General features: G+C 41.5%; 4 protein-coding genes and 1 long non-coding RNA gene across 8 annotated transcripts in view; 4 read left to right on the top strand and 1 right to left on the bottom strand.

Moving 5' to 3' along the window:
* LOC143361064 (uncharacterized) overlaps positions 1-5,684 on the bottom strand; it is a 92,991-nt gene extending 87,307 nt beyond the window's left edge. Inside the window, exon 1 of the long non-coding RNA XR_013083403.1 lies at positions 5,587-5,684. This is a non-coding gene — a long non-coding RNA (uncharacterized LOC143361064). The remainder of the gene's footprint in view (positions 1-5,586) is intronic.
* Positions 1-20,146, top strand: part of Alpha-man-ia (alpha-Mannosidase class I a) — a 634,153-nt gene that overhangs the window by 544,479 nt on the left and 69,528 nt on the right. The gene's annotated exons all lie outside the window — the stretch shown is intronic.
* Positions 1,569-5,693, top strand: LOC143361054 (uncharacterized). Its single transcript, XM_076800314.1, has 10 exons — positions 1,569-1,751; positions 2,400-2,519; positions 2,621-2,738; positions 2,883-3,129; positions 3,616-3,714; positions 4,337-4,427; positions 4,507-4,652; positions 4,873-5,005; positions 5,078-5,228; positions 5,621-5,693. Exons 1-9 carry the CDS (start codon positions 1,611-1,613, stop codon positions 5,123-5,125), a joined length of 1,143 nt encoding a protein of 380 aa, XP_076656429.1. The 5' UTR covers positions 1,569-1,610; the 3' UTR covers positions 5,126-5,228; positions 5,621-5,693.
* Positions 6,969-13,622, top strand: LOC143361052 (uncharacterized). Of its 4 annotated transcripts, XR_013083398.1 has the most exons (10): positions 6,969-7,147; positions 7,709-7,828; positions 7,903-8,020; positions 8,432-8,678; positions 9,838-9,936; positions 10,067-10,157; positions 10,229-10,374; positions 12,802-12,934; positions 13,007-13,157; positions 13,550-13,622. XR_013083398.1 is itself a non-coding variant. In XM_076800310.1 (9 exons), the coding sequence occupies exons 1-9, from the start codon at positions 7,007-7,009 to the stop codon at positions 13,052-13,054; spliced, it is 1,143 nt and encodes a 380-aa protein (XP_076656425.1). In that variant the 5' UTR covers positions 6,969-7,006; the 3' UTR covers positions 13,055-13,280. The 4 variants fall into 4 exon arrangements, 3 of the variants coding, with proteins under 3 accessions (XP_076656425.1, XP_076656426.1, XP_076656424.1); XM_076800310.1 differs by lacking the exon at positions 13,550-13,622 and having other exon boundaries at positions 13,007-13,280; XM_076800309.1 differs by lacking the exons at positions 12,802-12,934; positions 13,007-13,157; positions 13,550-13,622 and adding exons at positions 10,966-11,098; positions 11,176-11,339 and having other exon boundaries at positions 6,973-7,147.
* Positions 14,873-19,188, top strand: LOC143361053 (uncharacterized). The gene is made up of 9 exons (XM_076800313.1): positions 14,873-15,056; positions 15,618-15,737; positions 15,812-15,929; positions 16,331-16,577; positions 17,740-17,838; positions 17,969-18,059; positions 18,131-18,276; positions 18,870-19,002; positions 19,080-19,188. Exons 1-9 carry the CDS (start codon positions 14,916-14,918, stop codon positions 19,125-19,127), a joined length of 1,143 nt encoding a protein of 380 aa, XP_076656428.1. The 5' UTR covers positions 14,873-14,915; the 3' UTR covers positions 19,128-19,188.

The following is a 20,146-nucleotide window of genomic DNA, read 5'->3' as shown; positions in this document are numbered from 1 at the left end:
ACTGATCGAACTTGAACATTTATTTCTATAATATGATACCATCGTGTCACCGTTCACACGTTTCCTTAGTCGTCGTTAGACTGCAGATCTTTGTGCATTTGTAGCTTGTACAAGTTTATAAAATGCAAGGAAATGCTCAGGAGATAATTCCTTGAGAACAAAATAAAATAGAAATATTATTAATGACGTGTACACTTTATTCTCAGGAGAAAATTCCTTGAGAACAAAATAAAATATGAATATTGTTAATGAGAATATTAATTGTACATGTATTAAGACACAGTTTACTCTGAGTACAAGGTTGCTTGAGAACAAAATAGAATAAACATATCGTCAATGATAGCTAATATATGTATATGTATATATTTTTTTGTTATTTTATGAGAAATGGGATAGGCTAAAAATTTCACAAAATAACAAAAATAGGAATTTGCATAAACATTCGTGGCCCAGCCACCATATTCAGTTTACAACTTGCAGCTTTTTTCGTTTAGGGACACCAGAAGACTGGGATCTTGAAGCATAAACTGTAATCATGCGACCGAGTCAAGAATGTACAGCAAATAACTCCAACGATATTTAACAGGCACGATTAAACATAATAGATCGGGCATGGATTCAGAAAACAATGTTTAATCGAAGACCATTGCAAACATTACTGTGTATCATTATTGTAGAATACACAACCGAGTAGCACCTATTCTGCCTGTTTTCTTTTCCCACCAAAGAGGAATCACTATACCGTTTAAACCAGTATACACTGTGAGATATATCGTAGTTACTGAACGCAACTCAACGGAACGATATTTTTCGTGAACTAATATTTCGGCTCGGTAGGATAACATAATTTTGTGAAATAATGCGAACTCACTAATACATCTTCAGACAGCACTTAGACAGAAAACACTACATCCAACGTTCTACATACGAATACTAATTCTACATTATAAAATACTACTGTAAAGTACACTTACAAATTTTTCAGGATCATCTGTTCCGCCGTCGTATCCATAGAACACTATTATTGACTCACGCGAATACGTCCGAATAATTGGGCCACAATCACTAAACTCTGCACAACACACTTAACGAAATCGTGACAGCGAACGAGAAGAAGTTACTCCGACCACGAACAAAATAATCCTGTAATTAACAACAATTGTCCTTGTTATAAACGATTTTCGCGGCAAGTTTCTTTGACAAATGTCCACCGATCCGGAAGTGTAGATTCACCCCTAGGACGGATGACCATTAGTTTGTATACACCCTGTACATACTTCACCAGGGAATCAGCATCTTCTTGAAGTACTGTGTTACGGCAATTTCACAAAGTTCCACGGAGATTAGCGTTGGTGGAACGTTGCGATTCGAATAACGTCTACCTCGGGTACAACAACATTTCCAAACGAGATAATCGTATCGATTTTCAACGGAAGTCAGCCATTAGAGTAAGCTGTAGATATCGTTTTTACGGGCAATCGTGAGAATGAAAATGTGGGAGGAAGTACAACAGCATAAATATCACATTGTTCCTGGTGTGATGCATAATTGAAACGTAGAGGGTCGACACGTATAATTTTTCACGGAGCTGTTGTTCAGTATTCGGCGAGATGGACACGATACGGAAAAACTGTCGCATGTATTATAGTATGTTGTATTACGCCGGTCTCTGGCCGTACGACAACTCTATCCGTGCAAGAGTCCAGAGAGTTCTTTCCAATGTGCTCCTAATCGGCTGCATAGTGTGCCAGGTGATGCGAATTTGATTTCCGGTGATTTATTGCTGGACATGAATCTGTTTAAACTGTTCCACTGGTCTTGCCACTTCTTAATACTTGTAGTACCATTTTAATAGAATAATCGGAAGGCATTTATGGTACACAGGGTGGGAGAAAATTTAGGGGGTAACATAAGACGAAAATGAAGAATAAAAAAATTGCGATTTCCGCTTCATTTTCTAGTTATTAACCATTCAAAATGCCCCTAAAATGCGGCAACCCGATCAGCATTTACTTAATCGATAATAACTAAAAAATGAAGCCGAAATCCTGGTTTTTCAATTCTTCATTTTCACCTGTACTCCCTGTACATGGTTCCCAGGGAAAATTTGTTTCGAGTTTCAATTATTTATTGGTCCTTCTGATACCTCTTCGTGTGCCGTTTTATTCGACGTATCAGTAGTTACGGACGCGATTGCGCTTTTAAATCAATTAAGGTCTCCGACCAATTGGGGTTGCCAAAGATTTTTCCAAAATGGTTGTTAAAATTGGCGGGTCCTTTTGATTACTTCCCTATTAAATGGAGATTCAATTTATTCTCTTTTTTTAGACAGCTGCTGTTTAGGCGAGCACGACATTTACTAACGTAAAGCTTCCGAATGAAAGTTCAATCTTTTTCAGATACTGACGTTAAAAAATGTAGAGCATACGTTGAAAAACATAGTCTCGATGTTGTCGTACACCCTTCTGATGGTGGTGTACTTCGTGCGATATTCCGGTTTCATCGCCAATTTCGATCTAGTAAGTACGCGAACGCGTGACTATGCTGTTCTCCCGTGGATCATTGTTGCTTGCGAATGTAATTGTCAGGATCTCACTATTCCCGTTTTACGCGTGTTTAGCTGAAATCATTTCTAGAGGACATAGACAGAGACTACAAGAGGCTGAGAAACGAAACGGAAATGGAAATACTTTCGAAGCAGATCCAAAATTCGAACCGCCTGAGCTTTGTAATTTGCGGTAAGAATTTTCGATAGACAGCCGAGATTTCGAACAATATCATATTTTCAAGGCGAAACGAACCACTCGAATCAAACGATCAGATGAAAATTTCGAACTTCAATTTTTGAAATGATTTATACGAAACGTAATTCCGAATTTCAGGCCAAGTGGTGATAGTGTTCCTCGTCTACTTTGTGTTCCTGCTGGTTCCCACGTTCATACCATCGAAGCATCAGCTGCATTACCTCCATTTTATCGGATATTTTTACAACGAGCGAAGCAGAGCGAACGATCTGGTTTGCCTGCAGATTGTACTGACAGGCTCGATAGGGATATTAGCAATAGCGTCTACAGAAGCGACGTTTGGTTTCTACGGCTTCTACTTATCTGCGTTATTTCAGATCGTCAGGTAAAAAGATCTAAACGACACTTTTCCAGAAAATATTCTGAATCGTCGCAGATAACGGTGGACATTGTCAGTAGTGACGTGAATGCGAGCCGGGGAACTGGCGGCCCATGGGCCCAGAGTTGCCAGATCAAGACTTGTCTCCCCACTCTAACTTCCCCCTCTACCGCGCTATCCCCCCCTCTCCGCTCCCACCGCATGACGGTCACGTGACACGCTTCGTTTCTGTCATGCATACTCCAATACTGGCAGGGTAACTTTTCCCCCTCGATTCCCCTCCTCCCATTGGGCGACACTGGCCCATAGTCGGCAGACTAAGACTTGTCTCCCCACTCTAACTCACGCCAGTTCCCCGCCTCTGGAGGTCAAGTCAAGGTTAAAGAAACTCGCGTTGAGGATGCAGTAAGAATTCATAGCCGACGCTAAACTGATTCTCGGTGTAGTCGTCATCAAGTATGACACTGTATCAACATATTGTTCAACGTTCAGTTATAGAATACGAAGAGCAGTCGACGACTCAGCTATGTTGATTTCGCCAGGCTCGATAGACATCCGTTCCGCTGTGACTATGCATCAGAGAGCTTTTAAGTTGGTACTATTGCATCGAAATTTCTGCGATATTCGTGTTTTATTATACGTTGTGCCCCGAAAATGTTGTACTTCCCCTTGAAGGGAGAGGTTCCTGGGGTCATTCCAGGCAACTTTTCCCTTCGCGAAAATGCTCTCCGCCGCTTGGTTAAAGAGATATCAACGAAAAACAAGGACCAATCACAGCGCGGCTGCAGCGGAGGGGTCCCGGCTCGGCCAATGAGAACGTCGCGCTCAGTGGGATCGGTCGACGAGCCGGAATCCCTCCGCCGTAGCCGCGCTCTGATTGGTCAATGTTTTTCCTGAATAACTCCTGAACAAAGCTGCGGAGAACATTTTCGCAAAGGAGAAAGTTACTTGAATTGACCCCGGTAACCTCCCCGTTCAATGAAGCACAACATTTCTGGTACACCCTGTACATACAGTGAATTCTCGACATATGTCAACAACACACCGTGTGTTATGTTCACACTCCTCGGCCTCACGGGGTATACCCCGCGGTGGTGGGGATAATTCCGCGACGTTTATCGTCCAGGGCCTGGCGACAAATATAGAGAAATCACTGTGTTTCGCGTCTTGAATTTATCGATCGTGATAACGTGTCATGAATTTCGAATGAAAGGCGTGCCGATTCTGTGGGCACCGATATGATGATTTCCTCTTTGTCGGCGATTCTGGCGGCTGTCTTGTCGTTCTCCGTGAATTTATATCGTGTAAGTATCGGTAGAATATAAACTACTCTGTCTGTCTATAGAACGAACTATGACGAAAAGATCTTTTGATGTACAACAGGCATTCCTGTCGATCACAGAGACGAGTCCGATCGACGAGGTGATTCTCGCTATCGTAATGGTGTTAGGGCATGTGCTGATCATCTTTGTAGATAACTATTCGGGCCAGACTCTAATTGATAATAGTAACGAGGTTTTCAAGGAAACGTAAGTCCGCGTCTCTTCTGATTAAGCACACTCGAAATGTATCGAATTGGTCGTAGTTGGAGAATTATGTTACCATTTTGAATCAGTGAAATAGAACATTGCATTGAGAGGTCGATTTAGAGTTGAGCGTAGAATTGTGGGAAATTATGGTACACTCCGTTTGTAATATGGAAACGTATCTCGTAAAAGAATAATACAGTGAAGTTGTTGAATAGAACAGACATAACTCGTTGTGGTACTGTGTACCACTCGAGTCCCAAAAAACGTTGCTATTCATACTGATGAAAAGCTCGACCGAAGTACAGTTCAACCTTGCCGGTTTGTTCATTCCATGTTACGAGGGCTTTGCGACGGTAAATTGTTACTCTCATATCTTATCAACAATCCCGACGTATAACAATCTAGCGAGGAAACTTCTGTTTCAGATGATGAGTTCATCCTTCTCCTACTTTACTGTTCTCTACTCGGTCTAGCAAAGCAATTAGGTTCCGATAGTAGTTGCCGTAGAGGATTCAGATGACTCGAACGTTGCAAGTCCACGCGAAGTCAATTGGAGGTGATTCAACGCCAATTGAGGTCTGTCGTTGTTTAAGACTTGTTAGCGAAATTCGCATACCTGCGTTCGAAAAATATGGCAGACGAACGCTCGGTCATCTAGATCAGGCTTGCCGAACTGGCGGCTCGCGAGCCAGCTGTCGCTCCCATCCCCACTCTTCCCTCTGGCTTAGAGTTGGCCCCTATACTTGACCTTGAACGGAGGTGGAAGAGTGAGGTATCATGTCCGCGTCACTCTAGCACACGAGTTAGGTCAGAAAGTTCGTCACACCTGATCTGGATAATTGAAACCGAAGACCTTGTTGATACAATTTTTTTCAAATACTTACTCGAAGATATACTTTCTAGTAGAAGCAATTAATCGTGATTAAGTACTCACGTTTTACGCAACCGTTGTTAATTCTGCCCTGTAGATACGACAACGGTTAACTGTCATCAAGTAGCAAATGCACCATACAGAGGGATGGATTCGAATCGCAAGCATCGTTACTGGTAACCTGAAACAATGAGAAATTGTTCAGGACATAATTCAGTTGCAAGGATGCGAGGAATATTTTCCAATTCGAGCAAGCAACAATCCATGACGTTACTGAAAAGATTGTAGGACGTTGACAAACGTGTAAAGGGAAATAAAACTTGACATTCCATTGTATCATACTTTTTCATTAGTCTCAACGAATAGATAACATACAGCGAATTCTCGATATATGTCAACAACACGTGTCTTGTTGTTGAGCTTTATCGGCCAGGCCTCAGCGAGCACTGTATCGTTTAGAATGCTTGGTGCTTCTACGACCCTTTATGTTTGGGTAAAAGGTTCTGTTCCGATGTAAGGCGAAGGCTCGGGACCGGCTACCGCCATATTTCGGATCAGGGTATCCACGCGGTTTGACTTTGCTCTCGAGCGGGCCGAAAGTGAACATGAACTATGAACAACATCAATTCACTTATTGATCACTGCAAATAATCTTCCGAAAACATTTTTGCACCCGATCTTCGACCATTGTTGCACCAGCGGACGAGCACACAGTTTTTCACGATCGAAAGCGGAGAAATGCAGAAGCGTGTTAAAATTATTATCATTTGAATCGCATCGATCCTTCAGTTCTTCGTCCGAGTACGACTTCACAGTCAGTGGCGGCTCAAGTCGAGTGGAGGCCCCGAGCGGCAAAAATTTTCGGGCCCCGAAGCTCAAGTTGGAAATAGAAGTTGCAAGGAAACTCTCATAAACTTATTAACGAAAAAGGAAGGGGGCCCACGCGGCCGCTTAGTCCGCTTACCGTTAAACCCGCCACTGTTCACAGTAGATCGTCGCATCGTTATGATTAACGAATCATGTTCCTTGCGCATGGTGTTCATTTGGTACTCGAACGGTTCTACGGTGTTACACTTGACGCTGGCAGTGACGCGGATAATTTCCCGATGAAAATTCGCAGGGCGATCTAATCCCCACGATGTCCGCGTGAACATTGCGAAATGGCGCCGAAGAACGCAATTCCACTCTTTCTTTACACAAAAGAGAAGGAACAGAAGAGAATGAACGGCATATCTTGGGTCGCTATTGATTCCCAGAACGTGAAAATTGATATTCTGTTTTATTATTCCTGCGGCTGTCATTTTAATGAAGCGATCCGGAACGGAAGGCAACTATTAGAACGGACTACAGTCCTCTTCTATGGACAATCTACCCGACGGAAATTCGTAACGGAAACAGGGTAGCATGAATAAAACATGGCGCCTAGTGATGAACGGACGACACTTGAGATTTTCTACGCAGACATTCTTCACCCTCACCCGAAATGGACGTGTTTCGGAGGAAATATAATACTTACTACCTCATGTTACGCTTCACGGGACTCTGGCCCTTAGACGACTCCATCTTTCCGAAGATTCAGAGAACATTTTTCTCGGTGTTTACACTGTGCTGTATACTGATTCAGGTGATCAACGTATCTACCTCGTAGCGAATTATTTCCCTGACGTATAATTAAACGTTCTTTCATTTCTATGCTCACGTGGTTTCGTTTACGTCTCACTCGTGGCAAAAGTATCGAGCACAATTCAGACGCGAGACATTATTTTCATAGAACATATTGGAGGTTTGCGTCACGTTTCGATTGGACATTGTTATTTCTAATTTTTGTTTATCGCGTACTGTGTCGATCGCGGAACAGTGAGATTTTTTATAGAGAAACGAGAAGCTACAAATGCAAAATTATTGTTGAATCCTTAGTTTTAACAAAATGTATTACCGCGATTGCTGATGACTGTAGACTGCGGATGTTTATGCAATTTGCAATATTTGATCAATCAGGTGTTATTTTTCTTGGCAGTATCCTCTTTGGATCTGAAATAAATTAGAGTCATGCTAAATTCTGTCGAATTTTATATTCTAGAATTTTTTGAAAATTCTCAGAAGCCATAATTGCATAAAGACTCCGCAGTCTGCTCGTTCGACATAAACTAATAATCACTTGATGTTCTAATGCTATTCGTCCTAGGTGAATACAATACGACAAGTAGAAATGACCTTGAGCAATATCCTCACATTGTTATCGTACGCTTGTCCGATGTTATTATACTGGTTACGGTATCTTGGTTTTGTCACTGTTTTCCCACTAGTGAGTACGTGAATTAATCGAGCAATTGTTCGAGCTTGTCAATTACAAATCTAACTGTCGCAATGTGACTGCAGGTGAAGACTATTGTACAGAGCATAAGCAACGATTGTGTCTCGATGCGGAATCCGGTGGAGGCGAAGATACTAGAAAAATACATAGACAAAACGAGGACCATCATTTTGATGTTTCTTGGTAAAAAGAATTGAACAATGTCCTGCCACGGGGTACCATTATTGAAACCTCCAATGCTTTCGATTATTCGATTTTTAGAAAAGACTCGAGATTTCATTTGCAATTGCTGGGCTGCGGATTTTTATGTAAAATACAAATTTTTTCATTTTAATATGTTTAATAGAAAATAATATAAGAGCATTTTTTTTCAATGTTTCTACCGTTTTTAATGACAGCTACTTATTTTTCGCATAACTGCATAATTGCATATTAACTTACAATAGACCTTTACTGGTTTCAAATTATTCTTATTGGCACATGATTCAAAGATACAATGCCAGGAATACGGTTTTGAAAAAATCGTTTGATTGAGTTCATTTCGCTACCTCTTTTAATTAGTACAACTAAATGAGGGACGATTTCGAATTGTAGGTTTGTCAATTGTGGGAATGTCTTTCATAGCATTTAGAGTACTGACTCCTACTCTACTGCGATCAGAATATCAATTGTATTCCCTTCGATTCTACGGGTTCTTTTACTCCGAACAAAACAAGCAGGCTGACTGGGCGAGCGTACATCTGACACTGACCAGCGCAATTGGTTTATTAACAATTGCATGCACGGAGGGGTTTCTCGCAGTTTTTTCATTGTACTTGTGTGGATTGTTCGAAATTGTTGGGTATGTCCGAAATAATGTTTACAAAAACATGCATGAAAATAACTACTAACAGTTCACACTACTAACACTTCTTCTGATAGTGCTCTGCACGCTTGTTACATTAGTACCTGCTTCGTGGTTGTGTTATACATGATACATGAACAAAACATAGCATTACTACATTTAAATGTAAAACTTATTTCACCTTGTACAATATAAACACTTCCCTCTAATACAGATGCAGACATATATGGACCGTTTACTTTGAAAGTGGTGCAAGTCCATTTATTGTTGATAACAAAAACACAAGTATAGAAATTATGTGATCTCATTAAAAAAAAAAAATGGACTTAATCCATTTTCAAAATAAGCGGTCCATAGTATGTGTTCAATAGTATACACAACATGCTATATTGCATATATTCAACAGGCACTCGATAATTGTCCAAACCACGGGTCTGGCCAGGGACAATTATCGGCTAGAAGGTGCTATTCTTTGATCCACTGCCGAACGTAGAAAAGGACGTATCGGTGTGAGACCACTACTAGTTCGATAACAAGACTTAAACAAGAAAATATCATCGCAATTATATCATATTTGGTACCATTTTCACGAGAAAAATGCCTCGAATAAGTTGGTGAAAGTCCCATAAAAAATAATGGAAAGTAAAGGAGTGTCTTTATTGGGTTAGTAGTGGTCTCACACCGATACACCCGACCAGTATTGCTTTCACACTACTCGGCGATCGAGGCATCTCGTGCTTCGCGGCCCCTCACGGGGTATGTCGCGCGGTAGTGGGGATAGTTCTGAGACAATTATAATCTAGACATTTGTGACAATTATCGAGTAGAGACTGTACATATTATAGAGAGTACGTGCGGTTCGTGTTAACACAGGCGATGTCCTTTTCCACGGTCGGCGCGATCATAAAATAATAGTGGAACTGTACGATCTAAGACCTCGGAATCAATAGCTCACGACGCGTCGCGACGGCCGATTTTCGAAGGTTACGCCCCGTTGACCCGGCCACGCGTCTCGCTTCATGGCGGCCCTAGTGCTCGGAGCTCCTCGGGCGCATTAGGGCAACGCTCGTGTCAATAGATTTCCACGTGAGCTATTAATTCCGAGGCCTGGCTTAGATCGAACCTTTACTGTATCGATATATTTCCCTTGGTCCAGTTATCGAATACGAAAGACAGTCGACAACGCGGCTCAGTTGATCACGTCGAAGCCAATAGACGTCGGCCCTGCCATGGAGGTGCACCAAAGAGCTTTTACGTTGGTACCTTTACGTAGACCATTACCGCGGCATTGTTTACCGTGTATCAAATCACTGTTTTGTTTCTTGCGTTATCCATCTCGCGTATCGCGGCCGTGAATATGCGGGAACATGAATTCCTGACCAAAGACTCGCTAAGTCTGCAGAGAAGAGTATGATGCTCTCGTATTTATTAGCGATCATGATGGTTATTGTCTCGTTCGCCGTGAATTTGTATCGCGTGAGTATTACCAGAATTCAAGTAGAACGACGAGGGGGATTCTGTACGATACTGTTCCCGCTTTGCAACAGGCTTCTCTGTTGATATTGGAAATGAACCAACTGGACGAAACGATTATGTCTTTCCTAGTAGTCTTAACGCATCTTGTAGTCATGTTCCTAAATAATTACAGCGGTCAGCAGCTTGCCAATATTAGTATCAATGTCTTCAATGAAACGTAAGTCTAGATATCGATCAAATAGAAATTTTCATTTCTTATATAACAGTATGGCTTAACTTCACCTTGGCGACCCAACAATTTTTAACTTTTTTTTTATATAATCTTGTAGATTTTGACGAGAAAATGCCAAAAATTCAAGTCTGAATGTTAGGAATTCACTGGTTCGACAGTTATACGTGTGTAAGCGATTTTAAGCGTTTCCGACAGGTAAGGGCGCCGCCATATTGGTATGTAGTCAGGCATCGTCCAATGAGTCGAGCCTCGAGGAGATTGGTCAGGGTTATTAGGTTCGTGTGAGGGGCGGAGAGGAGAGGGCGACTACGCTTGCAAACCTACGTTATTAGTCGCTGAGTACATACTAGCATGGCGGCGGCCTTACCTGTCGACAACGCTTACGGTCGCTCAACTTTAGACACTCGTAACTTTCGAACCAGAGAATTCCTGACATTAAAACTCGGATTTTTGGCATTTTCTCGTCAAAACCTACAGGATCGTATAAAAGAATGTAAAAAATTTCTGGGCTTCCAAGGTGAAGTTTAACCTTTATTTCTAATGATAAGGAAATAACGAAACTATTGAATGCAACAGATACAATTCGATGTGGTACTGTATACCACCGAAGTCACAGAAACTGTTATTGCTCGTATTGATGAAAACCGCGAATGAATATAAGTTTAATCTTGCTGGGTTATTCAGTCCATGTTACGAAGGCTTCACGATGGTAATTAATCAAGCTCGTATCCTTTTAGCAATAATCTTCACTCGACAAGCTTCGGACTGAACAAGTTTCTGTTTCAGATGATGAGCTCGTCCTTTTCATATTTTACCGTTCTGTATTCGGTCTAGTAGAGAATTTGGAATCGGTGGTCTACATATTAGTTATCAACGATTTATTTTACAAATAAAATACTGCACAATTAGTGGTGGAGCGAATACGTTTTTAACGTCTTAAGCCCGGTGCGCTCGTCCGCAACTCTATCTCCCAAGTACGGCGAACCCGTCCGCAACTCTGTCTACCAGGGACGGCGCGCCTGGCCGCGGAAGGCCTCAAGAGCCACCAAAGTGGTTCGTACCGTACAAACTAATGCTTTCCACGGAAGCCACTATAGTGGCGTACAGTGCTCAAGAGGTTAATCCACTAAAAATTCGACGGTATCACAATTTTTAACAATACTGTAGCCCACGGAGAACAATGTCAGTTCGCAAAATAAACAAAATTCGCAAACTACGGGGAAAGTGAAGACATGAAAATTACAATGTATGTATCTATATCATATTTGGTTTCATTTTAATCAGAAAAATGCCACGAATATGTTGCTAGAAGTTTCATAAAGAAATAACGAAGAATAAAGAAGTTTTGTAATTGCATTAGTAGTGGTCTTCTGGCCTGACACCGACATAGCCAGTGCAACATTATATCGGAGACGGATATTCTTTCCGTTTGAACGTCAGTCATGTTTGTACGTCATGACTTTCACGCGGTATGACTCTTAGGTTTCCAGCGTGCCCTGTGTATTTCGAATGGGACGCTCGGCGAGAACCACCGATTTCGTATGAGTGTCAGTTAAAAGAACGGTGGTACTGACATAGAACGATAATTTACTGTAGACCGATGGGGAAATTCTGTGCAATACTGTTCTCGTTTTACAACAGGCTTCTCTGTTGCTATTGGAGAACACGCAACTGGAGGAAACCTTGCTGGCTATCGTAGTGGTCGTGACGCATATTGTAATCATGTTCCTAAATAATTACAGCGATCAGCAGCTTTGCAACACTTGTAACTACGTCTACAATGAAACGTAAGTCTAGTTTTCTATTAGGTAGAAATTATCATTCCTCGCGTAACGAACTAAGATGGGTCAAGTATGACGCGCCTACTCGATAACTGTCCAAATTCACGGTTCTGGCCAGCGACAATTATCGGATAGAAGCTACTATTCTTTGGTCTATACGGGTGTATCGGTGTGAGACCACTACTAATTCAATAAGAAAACCTGCACAAGTAAATATCATCGGAATTATGTCATATTTGGTATCATTTTCATTAGAAAAATGCCACGAATATGTTAGTGTAAATTCCGTCAAGAAATAATGAAAAATAAAGAAGTTTTGTAATTGGATTAGTAGTGGTCTTCTAGCCTCACACCGATATACGCGACAATGTTGTGGCCGCGTCGCGCCGGTTCTCGAGTGGTGTGAGGTGTCCGGGTGACAATAGCTGGGAACGTCGGGAGTGACAAAACTCGAATCTTCACTGTAGTTGGAGAATTATGTTACCATTTTGAATCAGTGAAATAGAACATTGCATTGAGAGGTCGATTTAGAGTTGAGCGTAGAATTGTGGGAAATTATGGTACACTCCGTTTGTAATATGGAAACGTATCTCGTAAAAGAATAATACAGTGAAGTTGTTGAATAGAACAGACATAACTCGTTGTGGTACTGTGTACCACTCGAGTCCCAAAAAACGTTGCTATTCATACTGATGAAAAGCTCGACCGAAGTACAGTTCAACCTTGCCGGTTTGTTCATTCCATGTTACGAGGGCTTTGCGACGGTAAATTGTTACTCTCATATCTTATCAACAATCCCGACGTATAACAATCTAGCGAGGAAACTTCTGTTTCAGATGATGAGTTCATCCTTCTCCTACTTTACTGTTCTCTACTCGGTCTAGCAAAGCAATTAGGTTCCGATAGTAGTTGCCGTAGAGGATTCAGATGACTCGAACGTTGCAAGTCCACGCGAAGTCAATTGGAGGTGATTCAACGCCAATTGAGGTCTGTCGTTGTTTAAGACTTTTTAGCGAAATTCGCATACCTGCGTTCGAAAAATATGGCAGACGAACGCTCGGTCATCTAGATCAGGCTTGCCGAACTGGCGGCTCGCGAGCCAGCTGTCGCTCCCATCCCCACTCTTCCCTCTGGCTTAGAGTTGCCCCCTATACTTGACCTTGAACGGAGGTGGAAGAGTGAGGTATCATGTCCGCGTCACTCTAGCACACGAGTTAGGTCAGAAAGTTCGTCACACCTGATCTGGATAATTGAAACCGAAGACCTTGTTGATACAATTTTTTTCAAATACTTACTCGAAGATATACTTTCTAGTAGAAGCAATTAATCGTGATTAAGTACTCACGTTTTACGCAACCGTTGTTAATTCTGCCCTGTAGATACGACAACGGTTAACTGTCATCAAGTAGCAAATGCACCATACAGAGGGATGGATTCGAATCGAAAGCATCGTTACTGGTAACCTGAAACAATGAGAAATTGTTCATGACATAATTCAGTTGCAAGGATGCGAGGAGTATTTTCCAATTCGAGCAAGCAACAATCCATGACGTTACTGAAAAGATTGTAGGACGTTGACAAACGTGTAAAGGGAAATAAAACTTGACATTCCATTGTATCATACTTTTTCATTAGTCTCAACGAATAGATAACATACAGCGAATTCTCGATATATGTCAACAACACGTGTCTTGTTGTTGAGCTTTATCGGCCAGGCCTCAGCGAGCACTGTATCGTTTAGAATGCTTGGTGCTTCTACGACTCCTTATGTTTGGGTAAACGGTTTTGTTCCGATGCAAGACGAAGGCTCGGGACCGGCTACCGCCATATTTCGGATCAGGGTATCGGAGCGGGCCGAAAGTGAACATGAACTATGAACAACATCAATTCACTTATTGATCACTGCAAATAATCTTCCGAAAACATTTTTGCACCCGATCTTCGACCATTGTTGCACCAGCGGACGAGCACACAGTTTTTCACGATCGAAAGCGGAGAAATGCAGAAGCGTGTTAAAATTATTATCATTTGAATCGCATCGATCCTTCAGTTCTTCGTCCGAGTACGACTTCACAGTCAGTGGCGGCTCAAGTCGAGTGGAGGCCCCGAGCGGCAAAAATTTTCGGGCCCCGAAGCTCAAGTTGGAAATAGAAGTTGCAAGGAAACTCTCATAAACTTATTAACGAAAAAGGAAGGGGGCCCACGCGGCCGCTTAGTCCGCTTACCGTTAAACCCGCCACTGTTCACAGTAGATCGTCGCATCGTTATGATTAACGAATCATGTTCCTTGCGCATGGTGTTCATTTGGTACTCGAACGGTTCTACGGTGTTACACTTGACGCTGGCAGTGACGCGGATAATTTCCCGATGAAAATTCGCAGGGCGATCTAATCCCCACGATGTCCGCGTGAACATTGCGAAATGGCGCCGAAGAACGCAATTCCACGCTTTCTTTACACAAAAGAGAAGGAACAGAAGGGAATGAACGGCATATCTTGGGTCGCTATTGATTCCCAGAACGTGAAAATTGATATTCTGTTTTATTATTCCTGCGGCTGTCATTTTAATGAAATCGATCCGGAACGGAAGGCAACTATTAAAACGGACTACAGTCCTCTTCTATGGACAATCTACCCGACGGAAATTCGTAACGGAAACAGGGTAGCATGAATAAAACATGGCGCCTAGTGATGAACGGACGACACTTGAGATTTTCTACGCAGACATTCTTCACCCTCACCCCAAATGGACGTGTTTCGGAGGAAATATAATACTTACTACCTCATGTTACGCTTCACGGGACTCTGGCCCTTAGACGACTCCATCTTTCCGAAGATTCAGAGAACCTTTTTCTCGGTGTTTACACTGTGCTGTATACTGATTCAGGTGATCAACGTATCTACCTCGTAGCGAATTATTTCCCTGACGTATAATTAAACGTTCTTTCATTTCTATGCTCACGTGGTTTCGTTTACGTCTCACTCGTGGCAAAAGTATCGAGCACAATTCAGACGCGAGACATTATTTTCATAGAACATATTGGAGGTTTGCGTCACGTTTCGATTGGACATTGTTATTTCTAATTTTTGTTTATCGCGTACTGTGTCGATCGCGGAACAGTGAGATTTTTTATAGAGAAACGAGAAGCTACAAATGCAAAATTATTGTTGAATCCTTAGTTTTAACAAAATGTATTACCGCGATTGCTGATGACTGTAGACTGCGGATGTTTATGCAATTTGCAATATTTGATCAATCAGGTGTTATTTTTCTTGGCAGTATCCTCTTTGGATCTGAAATAAATTAGAGTCATGCTAAATTCTGTCGAATTTTATATTCTAGAATTTTTTGAAAATTCTCAGAAGCCATAATTGCATAAAGACTCCGCAGTCTGCTCGTTCGACATAAACTAATAATCACTTGATGTTCTAATGCTATTCGTCCTAGGTGAATACAATACGACAAGTAGAAATGACCTTGAGCAATATCCTCACATTGTTATCGTACGCTTGTCCGATGTTATTATACTGGTTACGGTATCTTGGTTTTGTCACTGTTTTCCCACTAGTGAGTACGTGAATTAATCGAGCAATTGTTCGAGCTTGTCAATTACAAATCTAACTGTCGCAATGTGACTGCAGGTGAAGACTACTGTACAGAGCATAAGCAACGATTGTGTCTCGATTCGGAATCCGGTGGAGGCGAAGATACTAGAAAAATACATAGACAAAACGAGGACCATCATTTTTATGTTTCTTGGTAAAAAGAATTGAACAATGTCCTGCCACGGGGTACCATTATTGAAACCTCCAGTGCTTTCGATTATTCGATTTTTAGAAAAGACTCGAGATTTCATTTGCAATTTCTGGGCTGCGGATTTTTATGTAAAATACAAATTTTCTCATTTTAATATGTTTAATAGAAAATAATATAAGAGCATTTTTTTTCAATGTTTCTACCGTTTTTAATGACAGCTACTTATTTTTGCATTTTTGTTATTAACTTACAATAGACCTTTACTGGTTTCAAATTATTCTTATTGGCACATGATTCAAAGATACAATGCCAGGAATACGGTTTTGAAAATATCGTTTGATTGAGTTCATTTTGCTACCTCTTTTAATTAGTACAACTAAATGAGGGACGATTTCGAATTGTAGGTTTGTCAATTGTGGTAATATCTTTCATAGCAGTTAGAGTACTGACTCCTACTCTACTGCGATCAGAATATCAATTGTATTCCCTTCGATTCTACGGGTTCTTTTACTCCGAACAAAACAAGCAGGCTGACTGGGCGAGCGTACATCTGACACTGACCAGCGCAATTGGTTTATTAACAATTGCATGCACGGAGGGGTTTCTCGCAGTTGTTTCATTGTACTTGTGTGGATTGTTGGAAATTGTTGGGTATGTCCGAAATAATGTTTACAAAAACATGCATGAAAATAACTACTAACAGTTCACACTACTAACACTTCTTCTGATAGTGCTCTGCACGCTTGTTACATTAGTACCTGCTTCGTGGTTGTGTTATACATGATACATGAACAAAACATAGCATTACTACATTTAAATGTAAAACTTATTTCACCTTGTACAATATAAACACTTCCCTCTAATACAGATGCAGACATATATGGACCGTTTACTTTGAAAGTGGTGCAAGTCCATTTATTGTTGATAACAAAAACACAAGTATAGAAATTATGTGATCTCATTAAAAAAAAAAAAAAATGGACTTAATCCATTTTCAAAATAAGCGGTCCATAGTATGTGTTCAATAGTATACACAACATGCTATATTGCATATATTCGACAGGCACTCGATAATTGTCCAAACCGCGGGTCTGGCCAGGGACAATTATCGGCTAGAAGGTGCTATTCTTTGATCCACTGCCGAACGTAGAAAAGGACGTATCGGTGTGAGACCACTACTAGTTCGATAACAAGACTTAAACAAGAAAATATCATCGCAATTATATCATATTTGGTACCATTTTCATGAGAAAAATGCCTCGAATATGTTGGTGAAAGTCCCATAAAAAATAATGGAAAGTAAAGGAGTGTCTTTATTGGGTTAGTAGTGGTCTCACACCGATACACCCGACCAGTATTGCTTTCACACTACTCGGCGATCGAGGCATCTCGTGCTTCGCGGCCCCTCACGGGGTATGTCGCGCGGTAGTGGGGATAGTTCTGAGACAATTATAATCTAGACATTTGTGACAATTATCGAGTAGAGACTGTACATATTATAGAGAGTACGTGCGGTTCGTGTTAACACAGGCGATGTCCTTTTCCACGGTCGGCGCGATCATAAAATAATAGTGGAACTGTACGATCTAAGACCTCGGAATCAATAGCTCACGACGCGTCGCGACGGCCGATTTTCGAAGGTTACGCCCCGTTGACCCGGCCACGCGTCTCGCTTCATGGCGGCCCTAGTGCTCGGAGCTCCTCGGGCGCATTAGGGCAACGCTCGTGACAATAGATTTCCACGTGAGCTATTAATTCCGAGGCCTGGCTTAGATCGAACCTTTACTGTATCGATATATTTTCCTTGGTCCAGTTATCGAATACGAAAGACAGTCGACAACGCGGCTCAGTTGATCACGTCGAAGCCAATAGACATCGGCCCTGCCATGGAGGTGCACCAAAGAGCTTCTACGTAGGTACCTTTACGTAGACCATTACCGCGGCATTGTTTACCGTGTATCAAATCACTGTTTTGTTTCTTGCGTTATCCATCTCGCGTATCGCGGCCGTGAATATGCGGGAACTTGAATTCCTGACCAAAGACTCCATAAGTATGCAGAGAAGAGTATGATGCTCTCGTATTTATTCGCGATCATGGTGGTTATTGCCTCGTTCGCCGTGAATTTGTATCGCGTGAGTATTACCAGAATTCAAGTAGAACGACGAGGGGGATTCTGTACGATACTGTTCCCGCTTTGCAACAGGCTTCTCTGTTGATATCGGAAATGAACCAACTGGACGAAACGATTATGTCTTTCCTAGTAGTCTTAACGCATCTTGTAGTCATGTTCCTAAATAATTACAGCGGTCAGCAGCTTGCCAATATTAGTATCAGTGTCTTCAATGAAACGTAAGTCTAGATATCGATCAAATAGAAATTTTCATTTCTTATATAACAGTATGGCTTAACTTCACCTTGGCGACCCAACAATTTTTAACTTTTTTTTTTTATATAATCTTGTAGATTTTGACGAGAAAATGCCAAAAATTCAAGTCTTAATGTTAGGAATTCACTGGTTCGACAGTTATACGTGTGTAAGCGATTTTAAGCGTTTCCGACAGGTAAGGACGCCGCCATATTGGTATGTAGTCAGGCATCGTCCAATGAGTCGAGCCTCGAGGAGATTGGTCAGGGTTATTAGGTTCGTGTGAGGGGCGGAGAGGAGAGGGCGACTACGCTTGCAAACCTACGTTATTAGTCGCTGAGTACATACTAGCATGGCGGCGGCCTTACCTGTCGAAAACGCTTACGGTCGCTCAACTTTAGACACTCGTAACTTTCGAACCAGAGAATTCCTGACATTAAAACTCGGATTTTTGGCATTTTCTCGTCAAAACCTACAGGATCGTATAAAAAAATGTAAAAAATTTCTGGGCTTCCAAGGTGAAGTTTAACCTTTATTTCTAATGATAAGGAAATAACGAAACTATTGAATGCAACAGATACAATTCGATGTGGTACTGTATACCACCGAAGTCACAGAAACTGTTATTGTTCGTATTGATGAACACCGCGAATGAATATAAGTTTAATATTGCTGGGTTATTCAGTCCATGTTACGAAGGCTTCACGATGGTAATTAATCAAGCTCGTATGCTTTTAGCAATAATCTTCACTCGACAAGCTTCGGACTGAACAAGTTTCTGTTTCAGATGATGAGCTCGTCCTTTTCATATTTTACCGTTCTGTATTCGGTCTAGTAGAGAATTTGGAATCGGTGGTCTACATATTAGTTATCAACGATTTATTTTACAAATAAAATACTGCACAATTAGTGGTGGAGCGAATACGTTTTTAACGTCTTAAGCCCGGTGCGCTCGTCCGCAACTCTATCTCCCAAGTACGGCGAACCCGTCCGCAACTCTGTTTACCAGGGACGGCGCGCCTGGCCGCGGAAGGCCTCAAGAGCCACCAAAGTGGTTCGTACCGTACAAACTAATGCTTTCCACGGAAGCCACTATAGTGGCGTACAGTGCTCAAGAGGTTAATCCACTAAAAATTCGACGGTATCACAATTTTTAACAATACTGTAGCCCACGGAGAACAATGTCAGTTCGCAAAATAAACAAAATTCGCAAACTACGGGGAAAGTGAAGACATGAAAATTACAATGTATGTATCTATATCATATTTGGTTTCATTTTAATCAGAAAAATGCCACGAATATGTTGCTAGAAGTTTCATAAAGAAATAACGAAGAATAAAGAAGTTTTGTAATTGCATTAGTAGTGGTCTTCTGGTCTGACACCGACATAGCCAGTGCAACATTATATCGGAGACGGATATTCTTTCCGTTTGAACGTCAGTCATGTTTGTACGTCATGACTTTCACGCGGTATGACTCTTAGGTTTCCAGCGTGCCCTGTGTGTTTCGAATGGGACGCTCGGCGAGAACCACCGATTTCGTATGAGTGTCAGTTAAAAGAACGGTGGTACTGACATAGAACGATAATTTACTGTAGACCGATGGGGAAATTCTGTGCAATACTGTTCTCGTTTTACAACAGGCTTCTCTGTTGCTATTGGAGAACACGCAACTGGAGGAAACCTTGCTGGCTATCGTAGTGGTCGTGACGCATATTGTAATCATGTTCCTAAATAATTACAGCGATCAGCAGCTTTGCAACACTTGTAACTACGTCTACAATGAAACGTAAGTCTAGTTTTCTATTAGGTAGAAATTATCATTCCTCGCGTAACGAACTAAGATGGGTCAAGT

This window comes from Halictus rubicundus, chromosome 14 (assembly GCF_050948215.1).
Source record: "Halictus rubicundus isolate RS-2024b chromosome 14, iyHalRubi1_principal, whole genome shotgun sequence".
NCBI classification, from domain to species: domain Eukaryota; kingdom Metazoa; phylum Arthropoda; class Insecta; order Hymenoptera; family Halictidae; genus Halictus; species Halictus rubicundus.
The sequence above is the reverse complement of the archived record's forward strand: the minus strand, read 5'-3'. Positions and strand labels throughout refer to the sequence as shown.

Excerpts from the sequence above, each read along its gene's own strand:
- LOC143361054 (XM_076800314.1), top strand. The coding sequence starts at position 1,611 with ATGGACACGATACGGAAAAACTGTCGCATGTATTATAGTATGTTGTAT. Across the intron at positions 1,752-2,399 it reads TCGGCTGCATAGTGTGCCAG|ATACTGACGTTAAAAAATGT; the intron begins GTGATGCGAATT and ends AATCTTTTTCAG. Across the intron at positions 4,428-4,506 it reads TCTCCGTGAATTTATATCGT|GCATTCCTGTCGATCACAGA; the intron begins GTAAGTATCGGT and ends GATGTACAACAG.
- LOC143361053 (XM_076800313.1), top strand. The coding sequence starts at position 14,916 with ATGGACGTGTTTCGGAGGAAATATAATACTTACTACCTCATGTTACGC. Across the intron at positions 15,057-15,617 it reads TGTGCTGTATACTGATTCAG|GTGAATACAATACGACAAGT; the intron begins GTGATCAACGTA and ends TATTCGTCCTAG. Across the intron at positions 15,930-16,330 it reads CATCATTTTTATGTTTCTTG|GTTTGTCAATTGTGGTAATA; the intron begins GTAAAAAGAATT and ends TTCGAATTGTAG.
- LOC143361052 (XM_076800310.1), top strand. The coding sequence starts at position 7,007 with ATGGACGTGTTTCGGAGGAAATATAATACTTACTACCTCATGTTACGC. Across the intron at positions 7,148-7,708 it reads TGTGCTGTATACTGATTCAG|GTGAATACAATACGACAAGT; the intron begins GTGATCAACGTA and ends TATTCGTCCTAG. Across the intron at positions 12,935-13,006 it reads GTTACGAGGGCTTTGCGACG|ATGATGAGTTCATCCTTCTC; the intron begins GTAAATTGTTAC and ends CTTCTGTTTCAG.